Below are 21,292 nucleotides of genomic sequence, written 5' to 3'. Positions count from 1 at the left end.
CTCTGTGATTCTTCCTCTGTATTTTTATTAGCATTTCTCACCCAAATAACTGCACTGACCACCACCTTCTGGCAGATGCCCTTCAAACACACCTCTTTGTTTCCGTGACTCGTCTTTCTAGACTTTAAACAACGTAACCCTACTTCAGATTCAATGTTTCCTCATCTTTGCCCTCTTGCCTTTTTTTTCTAGCACTGAAGGAAGTAGACTCAAAACTGCACACCTTCAGATCCTCAGTCTTCTGTTTACAACCTCTGCCAAATCCATTCCTTCCACAGTATCAAAGAATGTGGTAATTCTTTCCTTTCTCTCTCCCCTACCTAGTCAAACTGTGGCCACATTATGCAGCTTATCTGTTTTTTCTCTTCTCTAAAATGCAGCAGGGGAACCCATTTCCCCACTTAAGTCGGAACCCATTACAGTTGTAAGCTGTATGTTAACTATATATTATTGCAAACGATTTGAAATGCCAAGAATGCCTTAATACAAAAGTTACTGAATAGATCAAGCTCTATCTACCCTTGTACATATTGTTTCAGAAAACATAATTTGTGACATAAGCCAAATTGTGAAAATCTCAGACTATTTTCATTATGTTTGTAACAACCAGCCTAGGACACTGGCCCTCTAAGCATGCCACCCAAATGTCCCCACACAGGGCAGTGATGTCTGTACTCCAGGGATCTAAGCTTATCGCCCAAGGCACCGCTAAACTGAATCTGTCTGGCATCTGTGTCTTACCTTGCACGTTAATACAAATGCTGTAGTCACCACCCTAAACAGATTAGTGCTGCATTCTAAAAGTGGTATTTAACATTTTAGCAATGAGTAAAACGAAAGCTCCCCAAAGAAGCACCAGGTTTATCCCGTAGATACACACACAGGCACAATCCAGGAACTGACACCGCACTTTGGGAAACACACAAGCTTGGGCTTTACGTCCACCTGTACAAGAGGCTGCTAAAGGCACGATTAGTTGGCATTAGAACGGAACACATATTTACATGCACATGTGAGAATCCTAGCATTTGATAATTTAAAATTAGAATGGCACAACGTTGCCCCCCAAATGTCGAGTCCCACTACTGATGCCTAAACACCTTCCAGACTTATTTTCACCTCGAACACCTTCCCTAGGCACCTCCACGCCGCTCACTTTCTCCTCTCCTATTGCGGAGGCCGGGCTGCGGGTCCTTCACCTACCCTCCGCCCTCCCGGGAAGCCCTCTCCCTCCGCGCCCCGCGCCGCTCATCCTCCAGGGCTGCGCTGTCCCGGCGAGCGGGACAACAAAGGCGGCAGCGTCGGGCCGGGGTCTCGGGTGCCCCCCCCGCCCCCCGGAGGCGCGGGGAGCCGCCTGGTGACAGCGCCGCCCGCACCCGTCTTCGGCCTCCGCCCGGCCCCGCGGGCCCCGCGAGTTTCCCTCGGACCCAGCCGGGCCTCCCGCCGTGGACGCCGCCAGCACCGGCGTCCCGGCCCCCGCCCCGGGCCCCGGATGTGACGGCACCGGCGCCCTCGGGGCCCGCCCGGGGCGCGGGGAGATCCCAGGACGGCGCCCTGGGGGAGGGGGCCTCCGGACCGCGTCGCCACCTACCCAAGTGAGGAGGCTCTCGCACAGCTCCACCCGCTCCAGGGACTCCACGTTGAACATCTTCCCGCCCGGGCTCGCGGCCGCCCTGCCTCGCCAGGAAGCCCGCGGCTCGGCCCGGGGCTGCGTCCGAGGGTCGGCCTGTCCGTCCTCCGCCCGGCCGCCGACTCCGTCCGGAGCTGGCAGCAGCACCCGCAGCGTCACCGGCGCCCCTCCTCCTCCGGCCCGTCGGGACCGCGCGGCAGCGCGCGCGCGCGCGCCCGCCCACCCCGCCCGAGGACCCGCAGCCCCGCAGCCCCGTAGCCCCGCAGCCCCGCAGCCCCGCCCCCGCCGAGACCCCGGCCCGGCCCGGCCCGAGCCGCAGCCGCCCAGCACTGCGCACAGCCGCGCCCGCCGCCTGCTGCGTGTCGCCCCCGCGCGCTCCCCGCCGGCGGGTCCCCGCCGCGCCCTCACGGAAGCGCGGCAGTGCGCGTGCGCCGTGCCCGCGCGCGCGGCCCGGAGGAGGCAGCCAGTGGTCGCCCGCGAGGGTGGCGGGTAGCCCCGGAAACAATCTGTGCCCTCGGTCACCGGGAGCTGGCGAGGTGTCCTCCGCGGTGCAGAGGTACGCGCGGCCGAGCGCCGGCGGGGCCCCGGCCTGGGCGGGACGGCGGGGCGCCTTCCGCGGGGAGCCGGGCGGCCCCGGGCACCCGCGCCGTGAGGCCGACGTGGCGGGCTCGGGGCGCCGAGGGCAGCCCGCCGCTCCTGCTCGGGCCGCGCGGACCTCGCAGCCCCGGGAGGCGGGGGAGGGTGTGCGGCGCCGGCCAGCCCGGGGGACCGCGACGGTTCCCGGGGCCTGTCCCTCCTTCCGCAGTGGCCAGGGGGACCGGCCTCGAGCTGCCCCCGTTCCAGAGGGTGAACCTCTGCAGGGTTACCGATGAATCGTTACGCGATACAGCATGTGCAGGAAAGTGCACACAACGGACATGCCCAGAGAGTAATCAGTAATAAAACAGGCAGGTAAAAACAAAGAGAACTGCCCGTACCTCAGGAGTTCCTCCAGCACCTCGTGTTCCTTTCTGAGCATCGTTCCCTCCCTAGACTGACTTTTATGATGTTCACTTTCTTGCTTTTCCTTATCTCTTTACCACCTACGTATGCATGCCTAAACAACACAGTTTTTCTTTGCCTGTTGTTGAGCTTCTATCAGTGGAATCATTGTGTTTTGTGTTTTGTTTTGTTGTGTTTTGCGGTACGCGGGCCTCTCACTGTTGTGGCCTCTCCCGTTGCGGAGCACAGGCTCCGGATGCGGAGGCCCAGCGGCCATGGCTCACGGGCCCAGCCGCTCCGCGGCATGTGGGATCCTCCCGGACCGGGGCACGAACCTGTGTCCCCTGCATCGGCAGGCGGACTCTCAACCACTGCGCCACCAGGGAAGCCCCATTGTGTTATTTTATAGCTTTGCATTCATAGTAAGTTTGTGTAGATCCATAGGTAATTTTCAGTGCTGTCTAGTACTCCACTGTATGAATATAACAGTATATCCATGCTACTGTTGATGGGCATTTTGCTGTTCTAGTTTGGGGCTAACTAAGAACAATGCTATAAGATTCATATCCCTAGAGACTAGTGCCAACGTGTAAGTTTCTTTAGCTATATGCCTTGGAGTCCTGGGATTGTTGAGTTATAGGTTGTGCATCACTTTACCAGATGATGCCAAACTTTTATGTGGGGTGCAACAAAGTTAACTTACCAGGACACACCTTTCTGTGGTTTGCAGTTCCTGGAGCCCCCTTTCCCCATTAAGACTAGGTTTTGTCATTGAGCTTTCAGAACTGCCAAGACAGCATTGAGTTTTTCATGATGCTTTTCAGAGTCCCAGTTAACAGATTTTTCATTGTGTGAATGTAGACGATCTTACCAGAAGTCTTCTCAGTGGTCTTTTAAACATTCTTCCCTACACCAAGAGCAGAGAAACCTTTAGAAGTGATCAAATGTACCTCACCCGCCTTTGTTTCCTCTGTCTTTGTTTCCTCTGTCGTTGCCTCTGGACCTTTGTCCAACCAGAGTTTCTACATTCCAAGCTAGGTTATCTCTGTAAGGATCCCTGGCACTTTGAGTGACCATTACCCTTGTTAGGCATGTAAAGTCATCAAGTCAGCCGGACGCCCGCGTAACCTGTCTTTGGATGTGGAGCCTTGTTGCAAGGCCTGTAACGGGTGAGCACCTTCGCGCCAGTCTTGAATGTGTGTAATTGTCTGCAGAAGCCATGTGGCCATCCTGTTTTTACATGAGTTTGGGTAAAAAGACATGGAGTCTCTCCTTTGAAGTTATGGAATTTCCTATATTTCCCTTATTTGTCTGTGTTGTTTTGTTTTGTTTTTCCTGAAAGCTTTGGAAAAGACCAAAGAGAGGTGAGTGGCACTTGTCTTAGCCATCTCCTTACTCCAGTTAGTTGGAGGCTAATTCTCATCTACAGCTGTTTATCACATTCAAGTAAACAGGGGAGTGTCCTTCACCGTAGTATGCCAAGTTTATCCAGTTTCCCAGGGAATACATACTCAGAGCTTAGATCAAAGCGAGCTTGAGATGCTACTTAGTGTACCTGTAAGGAAGGCATGGCCACGTCTTATCATGGTTCTGCAGATTCCTTGAGGGTTGTTAATAATAGTAATCAAAATATTATAGCTTCCGTTAATGGAGAGCCTATATGATGTACCAAGCGATATGTCAGTGCCCTACCTTTGTTATCTCATGAACTCCACAAAACTAGAGTGGTTTTGTGTTTTTTTTGCCAAAAAAGTGGTTGCTTGGTATAGTTCAAGTTAATTTTATGTATTTTACACATGAGGAAGCTGAGACCCAGATTTTGCACAAGTACACAGTTGTCTGACTGCAAAGCTTATGCTTCTTCAATATATTAAGCTACTCAGTAAGACTTAGCCAGCTAAGCAATAACAAAGCCAGTGCTGGAAATCACTCCCGCTTCTCTCAGTTATCCATTTTTCTATCAATTATGAACACCGTTTCCAAGATCTATGGTGTTTTGTTTCTGTAAATCTCCAATAGTTAACAACAGAGTACTAGTAACTTGTTTTCATTCGATAGGACCCTATGAAATAGATTAGATGCCATGTTTTCTAAATTTAATAACCTTGCTTTGGGGTTTCAGGCGAGCAGCATTTAGTGCAAGGCCCCTGCAGCATGTAAAATCCCCCGTGCGCTGCTCAGCGGGGTAAGAGGTAGCCAGCGCGGGCACCTCCCAGTGCCAGTCACTGAGGTCTTCAGAGGGCACCGTCAGGAAGCTGGGAGGGTCCAGGGTGCTCCGTAAGAATGGGACTGGGGAGAGACGTCTTAAATCTTTGAGCACTGAAGTCTAATTTTCATCTCTGGAGGGAGGAAGCAGGCACTGGCTTCTATTTTTATTGCTAAAGTAATACGTTCTTGAAAAGAATTCAGACTATAGAACTGTATCCTGGGAAAGGTGAGGATCTGGCTCTCCCAGGCCTGCTTCCCACTTGTAACCATTTTAACCTTTGGTTATTTAGCTTTCCTGCCTTTTTTTTTTTTTTTTTTTTTTTTTTTTCAATTCCAGAAAGCTCCGAATCAGAGAAATGTAGTGGTGGAGGGAACTTAAGAAATCTTCAGATCCAGCTTTCACATTTTGCAGAACATGAGGGGTCCTAAGAGATTAAGCGGGGTCCCAGTTGTGGTAGCAGAATTGGAGCTAAACTCCGGGGCCTGCGTGCCATGCAGCGGGGCTTGGGCTTGCGCCGAGAGCCTGTGCCCTTGGTCCAAATCAGCAGCACTGATTTGTTCCAGGTGAGCAGAGGTTGGAGGACTGAAGTTCAGGTTGACACTGGAATTCATTTTCAAGATTGGGGTATAAGGTCGACTCCTCAAGTAGAAAATTTTATTTCTTTTTATTGTTTATCCCCTGTAATCTTAGATTGGCTTCTTTCCAAACTGAGGTGGTGGCGTAATACCTCATTTTTCAGCCAGCAGCGCCTGCAGTTCCTTTTTGGACTCCTGTAATAAGAAAAACTACTGGCGGAAGTTAACTACTGAAGCCCCGACAGGTTGGTCAGACACCGTTAGTAGATATCCATGTGAGGGCTGGGATTTGCACGTGGCAGGGAAGTGCAGCTGACCTTTCTGTTCCTCTCTGAGACTTACCAGCAGTCTCCTCCCTTCCTACCCTCTCTCAGCCCAAGCACCTCCTTCAGTGACGCTAGAACTTGTGGCAATAAAAAGTAACTCTTCATTTCAACAACATTGGGAACTTTTACTATAAAATGATGCAAATAACATTACATGGTCCTGCAATACTTAAAGTATCCTGGATCTCTGAGCTCTTGGAAATGTGAATGAAGCAGCATCTGAAGGGTGTAATTGGTAGAAGTATGTCTTTATACAGTAGAATATATATATATATATATATATATATATATATATAATTTTGATTATTTTATTTTTTTATTGAACTATAGTTGATTTACAATATTGTGTTTCAGGTGTACAGCAAAGTGACTCGGTGATATAAGAATATATATATATATATATATATATAATGTATAGAGTAGAATTTAGTCTCATGATCATTGATTACACTTGGAAGGACATAGAAACAAATGTAACCCATTAAGAAAAGAAATAGTACAAAGTAGTGAAACAAATGTAACCCATTAAAAAAAGAAATAGTACAAAGTAGTGAATCCCTAAACGTACAGCTAGGAGAAAATCCTTCCAACTCGACTCAGTAGTTGGAGGCTGGGACTCCACACAGGATAACATTTTGCTTATCTCTGAGCAGATGCAAGTAATTCTCACTGACAGGACTTCTGACAGCCACAGCATCTTCAATTTAAAAAGAGGAAACCTGACAACATAAAAATCTAGATTGACTACATGGCCCACCCCAAGATTACTTGAGGCTTTTTTCTTCAGTTTCATTTGGCAGTTCATTTGACTCTTCTTTTGAATAAAATACTGAGGTTAGAGCTCCTTCTCTGAGTTCCTGGTGTGTGCTTTCATGAAGGATACTTGAAACCTGTCATTAGAAAGTTCCTGATACATCAGGCCATTACCATGTGTAAAGCTGATGAAAGCCACCTTTGATCTGTTTGTCTGCTTAAGTTCCTTCCATGAGAGGTAATTTTCTTACTAGCAGCCAGTTCAGGTTCTTTTCAAAGGTGTTAGACTTTCACACTCAAAGTTTCCTTTGAACAGAAACTCACCTGATTAATGATGATATTGAATAAAACTGTTTTCAGTGCAGGACATTACATAAATACAGGTTAATAATGATTAGCCCTGTATATTTAATTGAATTTTATTGCCTTTATTTCCCTTGAGGTGTCTTATAAGATTTTAAGTAACTTTAGTGTTTGCCATCAGAAAAAAGTAGGAATAACCTGTGATATTTGGACTCTGATGTGGTTGGGCCATCTCCCCTCATATCTATAGAAATTGGGTATTACCATTTTCCTCTAGTTTAGTGTATGGGAGGGAGAGTTTCATATCCTCCCTTTTCTCTTCATAAGGAAACGCAGCCTCAGAGTGATTCCATATTCCAGGCAGTTCCCAGAATTCTGAACCATAAGCTGAGCTTAGTCCCAAGTGAGGCTAATCGTTTTCCAAGCAACAGAATTTTCATTAATTCAAGTAGTCTCACTATAGCTATAAATGTTCTATAGCCTCCATGTCTTTTACTTTTCAAATTACTAACACCATAAGTAAGGAAAATCACTCCTATTTAAACATATATTTATTAGGTCCTTCTGTGTACAGGGCAGTATGCCAGGTAATACAGGAATATTTACAGAAGAAGACAATATATTTCCTTCCGTATCCGTACATGGTACTTTCCATGACTCACGTTCAGTGCCATGAGGGATGTGATCTATGTGGAGAATTTATTTGGTATTCAGGAATAAGAAAAGAGCAATTGGGCATGAGAAATGTGTTTTCTTCTTTAATGATTTTACAGAACCCATTAATGGGGCATTCCCCACTGGAGATGTACTTAATGCAACCTACCTCAAGTGGGTGCTACAAAAAAATACATATATCAGAAGTCAGCTACGTTTATATCGTTTTTATTAATATATTTCATTTTCACTGTGTCGTTTTTAATTTTCATCTTATCTCTTTTTCTTTTAGACCTGGAATGGCCAAATATCAAGGTGAAGTTCACAGTTTGAAACTGGATGATGATTCAGTCATAGAAGGAGTAAGTGACCAAGTACTTGTGGCAGTTGTGGTCAGTTTCGCTTTGATTGCTACCCTGGTATATGCACTTTTCAGGTGAGACTAAAGGGCAAAAGAATTTAAATAATATGTATTTCCAAGGGCCACTGACTTTCTGACTGCTTCTAGTAATGTTTAATACTTAATATTAAAAGCAAGTAATAAAGCTGATTCACTTTGTTATAAAGCAGAAACTAACCAAAAAAAAAAAAAAGCAAGTAATGAGTTCAGTGATTGTATGTATTTACTAAGGTATTTTATTTTCCACTAGGCTCTAAATGCTACTGTGTATTTTTCCCGTCATCAACTGTCTAGTCAGAAAAAAATTTAGATTTATCATCCATATTTTGAATGAAATGTTAATATTTTCTGTTGGAGTATCACAGTTTTAAAATGTAATTTTCATAATTGAATTTACAACTTGTAGGTGATATAATAGGTGCAAATATATTTTCAGTGTTTAAGTGAAAAAAACTGGGACAAAAAATCTTGGACAGTTTGGCGGGATTAAGATTAGAATTAAAATTGCTGTTATGTAGGATTAAGTGAATTAATAAATGTGAAACACTTAGAACATATGGTTGTTGAGAGGATTAAAGGAGTTTAAATATTTTTTAAAAATTACTATTATAGAATCAGGAATACTTTTTAAAGGTCTTAGATGCCTATGTACCAATAAACAGAGACAGGGTAATAAACTAGAAATTTAAGTATTAACACATGGAGATAAATAAAATTTTGTATATATCGTTGAAAACAGAAATGAAAAAAGTATAAAGTAGAAAAGAGATTACAGTGATTCTAAAAACTACAGATCTGTTAGTGTCTTATAAAAATTATAGAAAGGATTATTAAACAGAATATGAGCATTCTCTTTTACCTCTGCATGGTTAGTTTCTTATTAGGGTGACATTATCTTGATTTCAGTAGAGTATTTTACACGGTACCTGGTGATGCCCTTGTGGACATAGTGGGGAAATGATGACCAGATGATAGCAGATTTAAGTGAGTTTATAACTGGTTGACAGATCATTCCCAGGAGTGCTGACTAATGTTTTAGTGTAAGCCAAAAAAGAAGGACACTGAATTGTTGCAGGGCTCTGCTTCTGAGCCTGTTCTTCTCATTTCTGTTAGCAACTGGGATGAAGAAGACAAAAGAAGCATGTTTGTTAAATTGTCAGTTGGGATGGATAGCTAATGTATTGGTACAACAGAATCAAGATTTAAAAATGGGTCATCCCATACATCTATGGTCAGCTGGTTTTTGACAGTGGTGCCAAGACCTTTCAGTGGGAAAAGATTTCAACAAATGATGTTGGGACAACTGGATAGCCACATGCAAAAGAATAAAGTTGGACCCATACTACATCATATGCAAAAATTAACTCAAAATGGATCAAAGATTTAAATAAATGTAAGGGCAAAATTATAAAACTCTTATAAGAAAACATAGGAGTAAATCATGAAGATTCTTAGATATGATGCCAAAAGCATGATCAACGAAAGAAAGAATAGACAAATTGGAATTCATCAAAAGTAACAACTTTTTTTGCTTCAAAGAACATCAAGACAGTGAAAAGTCATTACACTGAATGGGAGAAAACATGTCAAGTCATATATCTGATCAGGCCCTTATATCTGAATATGTAGAGAACTCAAAACTCAATAATAAAGAGGTGAGTAACCCAAGTAATAAATGGGCAACGGACCAGAATAGACGTTCCTCCAGAGAGATACAAATGGCCCATGAGTATGTGAATAGATGCCTGACATCCTTAGTCATTCAGGGAAATGCAAGTCAAAACCACAGTGAGATACAGCTTCATACCCACTGGGATGGCTAGGTCCAAAAAGTCAAATAAGAACAGTTGTTGAGGATATGGAGAAATTGGAACCCTCATACACTACTGGTAGGGGAGTTAAAATGGTGCAGCCACTTTGGAAAACTATCGGTTCCTCAAATGAGTAAACATAGTGTTACCATATATCCTAGCAATTTTATTCCTAAGTATATATATACCCATGAGAAATGAAAGCATATCTCCACATAAGAACTTGTACAGGAATGTTTACAGCAGGATTATTCATAATAGCCAAAAGGTGGAAACAGATGAATGGATCCATCAATAGATGAATGGGTAAACGAAAGGCGGTATATCCATGCAATGGAATATTATTCAGCATTAAAAAGGAATGACATACTGATGCACACATGCTACCTTATGGAGGAAACTTGAAAACATTGTGCTAAGTGAAATAAGCCAGACACAAAAGGCCATATATTTGAGTCTGTTCTTATGTCCACAATCAGAAAATCCATAGAGATAGAAAGTAGATTAGTGGTTGTGTAGGACTGGAGTTGGAGATGGGGGTATGGGGACAATAACTAAAGGGTACTAAATAACTAAAGGGTTATAACTAAAGGGACAATAACTAAAGGGTTCTTTTTGAGGTGATGAAAATGTTCTAAAATTGATGGTGCTGATTAATTACACCTCAATCAAGCTGTTTTAAAAATGGGTCATGACTAGGCAAATACCAAAAAAAAAAAAAAAAAAATCTGCTCTTTACCTATTAAGAATGGGATGCAGATATGAATTTATTGTCATTTGAAAGTATCCATGATAAATTGTTGAGTGAGAATTAAGTGAAAGGCACATGACAAAACCATAGGTCAAGTAGCCCATTTTGTTTAAAAAAAGTATTTTTATAAAATTAATTTTATTTAAAAGTATTTTTCTTTTCCTTTATTTGTTTTTCTAATTTCTCTACTATGGATAATTATTACTTGTAAGTAAAATATTTTTCCTCACAGACTGTAGTGATGTGAAGCCCAAAATAAAAGTTTCTATTAATAAGGCAATTGTATGTTGTAGATGCCAAAAACTTAACAGCATTAAGGTGTATTAATCAGAATAATCAGATAAAGGTCACATATAGATTATATTCAGTTTGGGTCAAGAATTTTAAATTGGAAAACATTCAGAGGAGGTTATCAAAATGGGTAAAGCTATGGAAACAAATCATATAAAAATGCCTGAAAGAACTGGGGATATCTAGCTTAGGGGAAAAGACTGTAGGATGCAAAAGCTTTAAATACGATGAGAGCTTGTTTTGTTGAAGAAGAATTAGGTTAATTCTGTGTAGCTTCTTGGGGAGAACTAGGTGTAAAGGAGAAAACCTACAGATTTTTCCTTCTTATGTAGTGAAGGAGCCAGGTCCTCCCTACCGTTACTCTCCTGTGTCTCCTTTATATTTACACAGAACTCTTCACTTCTGGTCACCAAATGTGTGTGGGCTTTTCCCCTCCAGGCAATTCTCCATGACACCAGCTGGGTGTCCCACAATTTAACTCACTTCTGATACTGTCTGCCTGGAGATGGTGTCAGCTCCGCAGGTTAAGGGCTCGGTCCCACAAGCCTGCTCCCCACCACACTTCATATGCCAACGGCAAGTAGTAGGTCCCCAAGTCACCCCCAGCTTCTGTCTGATTTCTGTCCCCAGGTTATCCACAAGAAATCGGAGGTTCTCGTGACCCCCTCCTCAGGTTTGATTACTTTGCTAGAGCAGGTCACAGAACTCGGGGAAGCAGTTAGGTTTACCAGTTTATTAAAGGGTGTGATAAGGGATACAGATGCACAGCCAGATGAAGAGATGCATAGGGCGAGGTCCGGGGGGTCCTGAGCGCAGGACCTTCCTGGTGTGGACGTGTTCACCCACCTGAAGCTCTCCGGGCTGCACTGCTGGGATCCAGTGGAGGCTCCCTCACGTAGGCGTGATCCATTATTCACTCTGTTTCTGGCCCCTCCTCTCTCTGGAGAATCGGGGCAGGGGTGGAGGATGCTGAACATTCCAAGCTTCTAATCAGGACTTTGTCCTTCCGGGGAGCAGCCCTCATCCAAGAGCCCACCCAGAGTCGCCTCATTAGAGCGAAAGACACTCTTGTCACCCAGGAATTTACAAGGCCTTCAGGAACGCTGTGTGAGGGGCCAGGTCCAAGACCAAATATTAGAATACAAGGTACTCCGAGTGCTCTCATCACTTAGGAAGTTGCAAGTGTTTCTGGAGCTCTGTGCCAGGAACCAGGGGCAGAGACCAATATCTATTAATAGATATTTTCTCTTACCTCATACGGGGCCAATAGGTGGAGTTAAATGATGAGAGTTTGGCTTAACCTACGATATAACTTTTCAAATAAAATAAGGTGCTCCCCATTACGTGGATGTTGTCTTGAATCTGTCATATGATTGGATGAGGGGTCAGTTTAAGTTGCTGTCCAGCTGTTCAGATTCAAATTCAGTTGGCAATTGTCATTCTGCTACTTTAGCTGAAGTATTCAATTAATGAGTTAGGGGAGGGGTAGCATGCGTACTAGGATATTCAAACAAAGGAACTTTTTGTCTCTTTTCTGTAATTTCTTTGATGTCTGTAGTCATTATAATTCATCCTTTGTTTGTATTGTGGTAACATATCCATAACATAAAAGTTATCACTTTAAGTGTACAATTCATTGGCATTAAGTACATTCACAGTGTTGTGTAACCATCACCACTGTTTATTTCCAGAACTTTCTCATCATCCGAAACAGAAACTCTACCAGTTAAATAATAACTCCTTATTTCTCCTCCCCCTGCTCCTGGTAACCTTTATTCCACCTTCTGCCTCGAGAAATTAGGCTATTCTGGGTACTTCATAAAGTGGAATTAGACAGTGTCTGTCCATTTGTGGCTGGCTTATTTCATTTAGCGTAATGCATGCAAGGTTCATCCATGCTGTATCATCTACCAGAATTTCATTCCTTTTTATGGCTGAATAATATTCCATTGTATGTATATACCACATTTTGTGGTATATACCACAAATATATACCTAAATATCCATATTTAGGTTGTTATATTTAGGTTGTTCCCACCTTTTGGCTATTTTGAGTGGTGTTCTGTGAACGTTGGGGTGCAAGAATCTGTTTGAGTCCTTGCTTTCAGCTGGAATTGCATGATCATGTGGTAATTCTGTGTGTAACTTTTTGAGGAACCTTCAGTCTGTTTTTCACAGCAGCTGCCCGGTTTTACATTCCCACCAGCAATGCACAATGGTTCTAATTTCTCTACATCCTGGCCAACAGTTGCTACTTTGTGTTTTTTTTGATAGTCATCCTAGTGGGTGTGAAGGGGTATCTCACTGTGGTTTTCATTTGCATTTCACTGATGACTCATGATGTTGAACATCATTTCATGTGCTTATTGGCCATCTGTATGGCTTCTTTAGAGAAAAGTCTATTCAAGTCCTTCGTGCATATTCGAATTAGGTTGTTTGCTTTTTTGTGTTTGAGTTATTTCTATATTCTAAATCATCTATCAAATATATGATTTATATTTTATTTCATTCTGTTGGTTGTCTTTTTTTTTTTTAAGTAATTAATTAATTTATTTATGGCTGCGTTGGGTCTTCGTGGCTGCACGTGGGCTTTCTTTTTTTTAGTTGCGGTTAGTGGGGGCTACTCTTCATTGCCGTGCACGGGCCTCTCATTGCGGTGGCCTCTCTCGTCGCGGAGCACTGGCTCTAGAGCGCAGGCTCACTAGTTATGGCACACAGGCCTAGCCGCTCTGCAGCATGTGGGATCCTCCCGAACCAGGGCTCGAACCCGTGTCCCCTGCATCAGCAGGCGGATTCCCAACCACTGCACCACCAAGGAAGCCCTGGTTGTCTTTTTATACTCTTGATAGTGTCCTTTGATGCACAGAATTTTTAAATTTTGATGAAGTCCGATTTATCTATTTTTTCATTTGTTGCCTGTGTTTTGGTGTCATGGTTAAGAAATCATTGCCAAATCCAAGGTCACAGAGATTTCCCTCTATGTTTTTTTCTAAGATTTTTATAGTTGTAGCTCTTAAGTTTACGTCTTCTATCCATTTTGAGTTAATTTTTGTATATGGTATGAGGTAAGGGTCCAACTTCATTATATTTGCATATGGATATCCAGTTTTTCCTGCACCATTTTGTTGAAAAGACTGTCCTTACTCCACGGAAGGGTCTTGGCATCCTTGTCAAAAACCAACTGACCATACATGTGAAAGTTTATTTCTGGTCTCTATGGTCTATTCCATTGGTTTATACGTTTGTCCTTATTACCAGCACCACATTGTTTTTACTATAACTTTGTGGCAAGTTTTGAAATCAGGAAGTGTCTTACAACTTTGTTCTTCTCTTTCAAGATTATCTTGGCTATTTGGAGTCCCTTGAGATACCATATAAATTTTAGGATGGGTTTTTCTACTTCTGCAAAGAATGATGTTGGGATTTTGATAGGGGTTGCACTGAATCTGAAGATAGATGACTTTGGATAGTATTGACATCCTAACAATGTTGTCTTCCAATCTATGAACCTGGGATGTCTTTCTATTTATTTGTGTCTTCTTTAATATCTTTCAGCAATGTTTTGTAGTTACAATTAATTTCTTTTAAAATCTTTTCTATTTGGTCTTCCTTCTTAAGCCATTGATAATAGCTGCCATGTGTTGACATACCAGAAGCCAGTCAAAAGGGTCTGGTAGGCAGGTTAACCTATGAACCACAATGCTTGCATATTTGTAAACTTTGATTCAAACTTCCTTTCCTGACCCACGCTTTGGGTATCATTGCTTTCCTCGTATCAGAGGTTCCTGGCTCTTTTCCAGGGCTACATATAACTTAACTGGTTTGACAGTTTTGGTTTCTCTTTTCAGAGAACTTAGAAGGACCATAAATCGTTGATAAATACACTAACAACACATGTACTTCTGTTTCATAGCAGAGCCACTGTTTTCCTTGGCATCTCACTTTAGACCTGCTTAGTGTCAAATGCCATCATTTTCTCATAGCTAAGGTGATCATATTGTTAAAGAACAAAAATTAAACCAAGTAAATTTGAAGATCTAATTGGCTTTACTAAGCTATTCATGAATCAGGTAGCATCCCATCCAGCAAGTAGAGAGATACTTCCGTTGTATGAAATGGAAGGTTTTTATAGGCAGAAGGAGGGTGGGGCAAGGAAATTATTAGCAAAAGAAAAGTTAGGATTATTTCAGGCCAAGACTTCTTCTTCTGGGGGAAGGAAATGGCAGGGGTCTTATCATTCAGGCTACCTCCTTGGTACTGACCAGGAAACCCCAGATTGACCAATTCAGATCCCGTTCCTGGGGAATGTGGGAGCTGCAGTTGGGCCAGGTGTGAAGTCTTGGTTTGGTGTCATAGGCTTTAGCACAGGTGATGCCATTTGAGGCCTGAGGTTTTCTCTATAACAGTACGTTCCTGATCTTCTAATCTAGCTTTCAATCTATCTTGATTAGATTTCTAGATTTTTGGTTCTGTACTCAAAGCTGCCAGTCACAATTAGCTACCTGAGCTACAGGCCATGTTTAGCATCTTGGGCTGTTTGTTCTTGTTCTTTGGCTATACTTTGACTTTTCTAATATTCTACTATCAGATTTAAGAATTTTATATCTTCTCTTTTATGGAAAGAGACCAAAAGAAAGACCTTCCAGTCACATGGTTTACATCAATCCTCTGAAAACCATGACTGTTTTTTTCCAATGAAAAGGGAATGGTTTTTCATTGTCAAAGAGCTGAGAATTTCCAGTTAGCTGGGTGTTTCCTGGTGTGTAAATAGGCTGGTTCCTGGGCTGTTCCTTGAAAGATTGTTTTTCCCATAGAGTAGCTTTCTTTCACTGATTCATTTATTCAGTCATAAGAACGTAACATTTTAAAATAAATAATCCACCAAAATTTAAGGTGTTTAAACAGAATTCAAGTAGTTTCATTTATGTTGAGCTTCTGATTAGATATTTGACTTTAAATTGTTTTTATGTCGTCTCTGAACTAATGGTTATATTTTTTCAGCTTTCTTTTCTAAAATTTAAATTTTTTTACTAAAAATTAAATAACCCTGGGATGGATTTCTTTAATTTTCCTTATCCCATTAGAATATTGATTTAGAATTCTTATTGCTGTGCTATATTGGTTCAGCTAGAGAGTAAAGGCTCTTCTATAGATTAACACCGACACTGAGTAGACTTAAAATATTGCTGTTAAAGAGATTCAGGTTTAGAAAAAACTTCTATAGCCAAATGACACTAAACTGGTTCAGATGTAAATCTTCACCCCTGACCCTACCAACCTAACCACTGCTTCTAGTTTTCAGTCCTCACTTCACTCATCCTATCCTTTTATATGGACCTCTAACTTCCTGCCTTTGATTCTTCATTTTAATTGTTAATGTTAAGATATTAGTGGTATCATAGGTTTGGGCTTTTCTACATTATACATTTTAGGTTTTGTTTTTCTCTGTCCCTCTCACCTCATAGGTGAAAAGTTGGGAGAAGGACCTAATTAGATATGAAAAAGTGTTCAAATACATAATAATACAAGAAATCTTACAAAAGAAATAAACGTGTTATATTATATGTAAGTCTGAAATTACATTCAATCCCCAAGGTACTAGGCCTCTGGATTTCATCATTTGCCAGTTAAACCTGAAATGAGCCGATAATCAGTGATCTCAGAATAGCCTGGAATGTTCAGTCCTACAGTTGGAGTACAGTTGTAGGCCATCATTTACATTTCTTATGTTGCTAGTAGTCTAGGTCAAAAATTAGAACCATAAGGAAAATGGATTCATCTAACAATATTTTATATTAAAACCATATTATACTTTATTCAGCAGAAATGCACATCAAAACATTCACCCAGAAAACCAAGAGCTAGTACGGGTGCTTCGGGAACAACTTCAAACAGAACAGGTACTGTTGTGATATAAATCTGTGCATGTGTATGAGGAGTAGATGTTATCACTCCCCTTGCATAAGAAATTGCGATGATATATCAATAAATTCCTTTTTGGAAGCATGTGCTTCTTTCCTGCTTGGAGTTACCTTTTATTATTCTATTGATTGTACATTTTCAGATTAAGCAAATGACTAGTCTTAATCTAATTAAGATGTTTCCATGAATTTAGTTTTAACTTGCTTTAAAAGACAACAGTTTTCCTATTATTTATTTGTGAGGAAACAATTACTGTCTAATTGGCTTTAATGAAATGTAATGGAAAAACTACTCTTTCTGAAATATATTCCCGGGCTTCCCTGGTGGCTCAGTGGTTAGGAATCCACCTGCCAAAGCAGGGGACACGGGTTCGAGCCCCGGTCCAGGAGGATCCCCCATGCCGCGGAGCAACTAAGCCCGTGTGCCACAACTACTGAGCCTGCGCTCTAGAGCCCGTGCTCCGCAACAAGAGAAGCCACCACAATGAGAAGCCCGCGCACCGCAACGAAGCGTAGCCCCCGCTCGCAGCAACTAAAGAAAGCCCACGCGCAGCAACGAAGACCCAATGCAGCCAAAAATAAATAAATAAAATTTTAAAAATAAATAAATAAAATATATTCCCCTAAGACCTTCAAAGAAATGACTCTAAGGGATGCTGTTTTCTTTTTCTTCGGTGATCAAAGTTGTTAAAACTACTTAAGCAAAGAAGGAAACTGTTCTCCTGTGCCTCTTCTTTGCTTTTCACCATATGGATCCCTAAGAACCAGAAACGGAATATATTTTATGAAAGCTGGATTAAGTAGGATATTGTATACCTTCATGCTGAGATACCTAATATCAAAAAAAAAATTGTCTACCCACCAGTCAAATTTTAATTCCAAAGAGTGTTTTTATGATTTATCCATTCACCAAATATTTATTGAACACCTACCATATGCCAGACATTGTTCTGGGCATTGAGAATTCATTTGTGAACTAAACAGACAAGAATTCTTGCTTCACAGAACTGAAATTCACTGATGCAAAAATAGTTTAAGCGTATTAGTGGTACTGTGTTCCAGAGCTCTTGTTATCAATAATTCATGCTGGCCTGGTGTTTTACAATTTACAAAGTGATTTCACATACAACTATCTCATTTAATCTTCAAACAAGTAACGACTATCAGGAACGTATGAATGAAACAGATGTTAAAAATAGAAGAAAGCTAACACCTGGGGAGCAGTTTGACATTTCTTGTTCAGCTAATGAATGCATTAGCTCAGCCTGTGTTACCCAGAATAACTTACTCTTTCTAATAGAGTAACTCCTGAGTTAATCGGCTTTTTATCTTTAGATATATGTTTTTATCTTTATCTTTAGACTGTGTTCAGGAAGGAAGGTAGAGACCATGCAGTTTAGGCAGAACAACACTGGAGCCTCATAAGTTTATCAAGCTTGTAAGACCTTAACTAGTGCATATCTAAACTTTGAGGATTACACACTCCTGACTGTATCGTTAAGTATACTTTAGCATGAAGGTGAATTTTGAAAAGCCTGTGTGTGTCGTGTCTCAATATGCACTTGTTTTCTCACCAGGATGCACCTGCTGCTGCCCGACAGCAGTTCTACACTGACATGTACTGTCCGATTTGTTTACATCAAGCTTCCCTCCCTGTTGAAACAAACTGTGGACATCTCTTTTGTGGTAAGCAAACAATGCTGTTCTTGGTAAAAGTGACTATTAAGACCAAGACCCGTGTGTGTGCACAAGCTGGATTCCTAATTTTCTCTGTGTCACGTTTTGTATTTTGTGAGTGGGGCAGATTGCTTCTGAGATCCTGCTCTTGTTGTCAGGCACTTTTATTTAGTGTCCGTAGGTTCAAAGCTTTAAATGACTAGTTATTCAGCCCCCCAATAAACAGAAATGTGTTTCTTTGAACAGTGAGTTTAGGGTATCTGTACCCTGAGGGAGTCACTGAATTCCTCATTTTCTTCCCTTTTTGGTGGTTTCATTTATTACTCTTCCTTCCCAAGGCAGGAGGGTTCTTCTCCCAAGGGCCTTGCCCGAGACCTTCCCTGGGCACTGCCACCCCTTTTCCACTCTGAGTCGGTGCAGAAGTTCTTACCTCTCTTCCTCCGGGACTTCCAGAGGCTTGGGAACCCTAGAACACAGAGGGACGAGAAGGGACGTTGATGTCGCACTAACTTAGTGTCAGGAAGGGGTGCTGTCCACCCCTGGGCGTCTCCTGACCTTCCAGGAAGAGTCACAGAGAGTGATAGGACATACTGCGTAGCCACTGCTGGCTGTGGTCCCGTGAGATTGGCAGGAGTCGGTTATTACGGGCCTGCTGTGCTCTGGACGCAACATACTCCATCTCATCCCAGCTCACAGGTGAGGAACCCCGAGGCTCAGCAGTGCTAAGAAATTTTACAAAGGGCAGCCCAGCTGCAGACGGACAGAGCTAGGTTTTAAACCCGGGTCTGACTTCACAGCCTGTGCACAGTTCTGTTGGCTCGGCCAAAAAGTTCGTTCGGGGTTTCCCCTAAGATGTTACCAAAAACCCAAACGAATTTTTTGGCCAACCCAATACTGTGTGATCGGGGGTTTATACAACTACTCTCTCCTTAAGGTTTATCTCATCATTAGACCTATTTTTTATTGGTAGTATTTCTTTCCCTTCGAACAGCTGTATGCAAGATAGGGTGCTAATTGTTAGCAAACTGTACTGATTTAACATGTAGCGTACAGTGATTTGTACTTTGCTTTCTCCCCTTGGTATCTTTTGTCTAAGAGTCAGAATTCCAAGGTATACAGTGTTACTGCTCATGCTGTTGGGGATGAAATAAAGTATCTGGAATCCATTCCATGCTATGCAGGGTTTTCTGTACCTTGTGCCCATTTAGTCAGTACTGACCAATCCCATCATTGCCTTATCCATTAATGTCAACCTCTTCCCTCAGGTTTGTGTCTAAGTAACTAATGAATTACAAAGCACTATTTCAGTGTCTATCCTTCATTATCTGTTGGAAGTGCTAGTGAGCAGCCGAATAATGACAGATCAGGTGTTGGGGTAGGGGATTAAATGGCCATCAGAGAAAGCAGATGCTCCCCCTCAAACCTCTAGCTGACGTTCCTTATCGACTGTGGACTCGCTCTGGGTCTGGCTGTGCCTCGGCCATCCCCTAGCACAGCACCCGAGGCAGGGGTTGGGAATCAGTGAGGTCTGGCAGGCTGGGCGAAGTCTGTTTGCCAGCCCAGGCTTAGGTGATGCACTGTGTGGATAACCCGGTCAGTTGAAAGATGGCTGTGCTGTGCTCTTGGTTTTACCTCTGGATCTGGGGTAATAGGGTAGATTCCTTCCGATATCCTGCTCTTCTTGTCAGGACACTTTTATTTACTGTCTGTAGCTTCAAAGGTTAAAAAAAAACAACTAGTTATTCAGCTTCTCAATAAATAGAAATGTGTTTCTTTGAACAGTAGTTCAAGGATACTGATACCATGTATATGAAGAGCATTTCAGCTTAGCTCCATGTGTGGAACTACAGTTCCTTTACAGCAAGTCAAGAGTAACAGCAGCAACAGACTTCACCTAACTTGCATCTGTAACCCACATTATTTTATTTAATTCCCCAGCAGTCTTATGAGGTCTTATTCTCATGTTACAAATAGACAGATCTAGAGAGATTGTGCCCTGGATTCAAGTCATTGAGTCATCTCTCCCGCCATCCTAGTTAAGGGAAAGCATCAGGCACATCACAGCAGATGTGTATGAACTGAAGTGTTTGATTTGCTGGACCATAGTTTTCCAGTGCAGGCAAGTGGCCGCTACATAATTTGCAAACCAAGGACACCAATACTCCAATCTGTGGGGAAAAGTTATGGAATTAAATAAATTAACATATGTCAAAACACATTGGACTTTTGGGTGAAAAGGTAGTAGATAAATCTAAGGCATCATTACAGATGGTAATAATACTAACATATTTATGATCGGTTTTGCTTTCATATGGTTTCTGTATGAAATTAGACTGCTCAAAGTATTTAGTAAATATTATCTAGTTAACACAGCACCCTGAAAGCAGGAAAAGATATCAGATACAGATGGTTTAGCTTTTTAAACTTGTCTTTAAATCATCGAACCAGTTTTTCCCCACAGTCACTAATGGTCAGGTTGGGCAGCCTTGGCTTCAGCCAGTGGCCTGCTCACCAGTGTCCTCGCGTACCGTTACTTCTGCCTCTGGGACTTGTCCCTGCCATCGCAAAACCCAGAGCGTCCTCCCTCCTGTCTTCTGCCTATCTAATCTTACCACCCCTACAAAGTTGGGTTCAAATTCTGTACACCTTTTGTACTGAAATTTAATATTACACACTTCAAGATGTAACTACCTTCTGAGTCATTTAAGTATGTTACCTTGGTCTCCTCAGTTTGATTGAAGGAGCCAAGAAGCAGTTAGTTCAGATTCATGGTGGAACCTGGATGACCCGAGAAATGGGGGCCTGCAGAGAAGAAACTGAATGGGCTCCTTAAACATGAGCCAGTATTTAAAAATACTCCTTCTTCATTTGTTACTGGTCTGAACTTCAGTGCCTGTACACTTAGTGCACCTTCCACCACTTTTTTTTTTTTTTTTTTTTTTTTTTTTTTTTGCTGTACACGGGCCTCACACTGTTGTGGCCTCTCCTGTTGCGGAGCACAGGCTCCGGA

At 42.3% G+C, this 21,292-nt stretch overlaps 2 protein-coding genes across 13 annotated transcripts in view; one reads left to right on the top strand and one right to left on the bottom strand.

The window, feature by feature from the left end:
- The window catches only part of HOOK3 (hook microtubule tethering protein 3), a 97,877-nt gene extending 96,050 nt beyond the window's left edge, over nucleotides 1-1,827 (bottom strand). Inside the window, exon 1 of the mRNA XM_060086225.1 lies at nucleotides 1,592-1,827. Within this exon, the coding sequence (XP_059942208.1) occupies nucleotides 1,592-1,648 (57 nt within the window). The 5' untranslated portion in view covers nucleotides 1,649-1,827. The remainder of the gene's footprint in view (nucleotides 1-1,591) is intronic.
- Nucleotides 1,828-2,024: 197 nt separating this feature from the next.
- RNF170 (ring finger protein 170) overlaps nucleotides 2,025-21,292 on the top strand; it is a 30,031-nt gene continuing 10,763 nt past the window's right edge. Inside the window, exons 1-7 of one of the 12 annotated variants that reach the window (XM_060085801.1) lie at nucleotides 2,108-2,186; nucleotides 2,436-2,581; nucleotides 3,701-3,780; nucleotides 5,511-5,640; nucleotides 7,724-7,867; nucleotides 16,506-16,584; nucleotides 18,183-18,291. In XM_060085801.1, the coding sequence (XP_059941784.1) occupies nucleotides 7,731-7,867; nucleotides 16,506-16,584; nucleotides 18,183-18,291 (325 nt within the window). In that variant the 5' untranslated portion in view covers nucleotides 2,108-2,186; nucleotides 2,436-2,581; nucleotides 3,701-3,780; nucleotides 5,511-5,640; nucleotides 7,724-7,730. Of the gene's footprint in view, nucleotides 2,187-2,435; nucleotides 2,582-3,684; nucleotides 3,781-5,290; nucleotides 5,384-5,510; nucleotides 5,641-7,723; nucleotides 7,868-16,505; nucleotides 16,585-18,182; nucleotides 18,292-21,292 lie in introns of those variants that run through there. The other 11 variants (XM_060085808.1, XM_060085803.1, XM_060085807.1 and 8 more) reach the window with 11 other exon arrangements.

This window comes from Mesoplodon densirostris, chromosome 20, assembly GCF_025265405.1.
Source record: "Mesoplodon densirostris isolate mMesDen1 chromosome 20, mMesDen1 primary haplotype, whole genome shotgun sequence".
NCBI lineage: Eukaryota > Metazoa > Chordata > Mammalia > Artiodactyla > Ziphiidae > Mesoplodon > Mesoplodon densirostris.
Note: the sequence above shows the minus strand (reverse complement) of the source record. Positions and strands in the feature narration are given on the sequence as shown.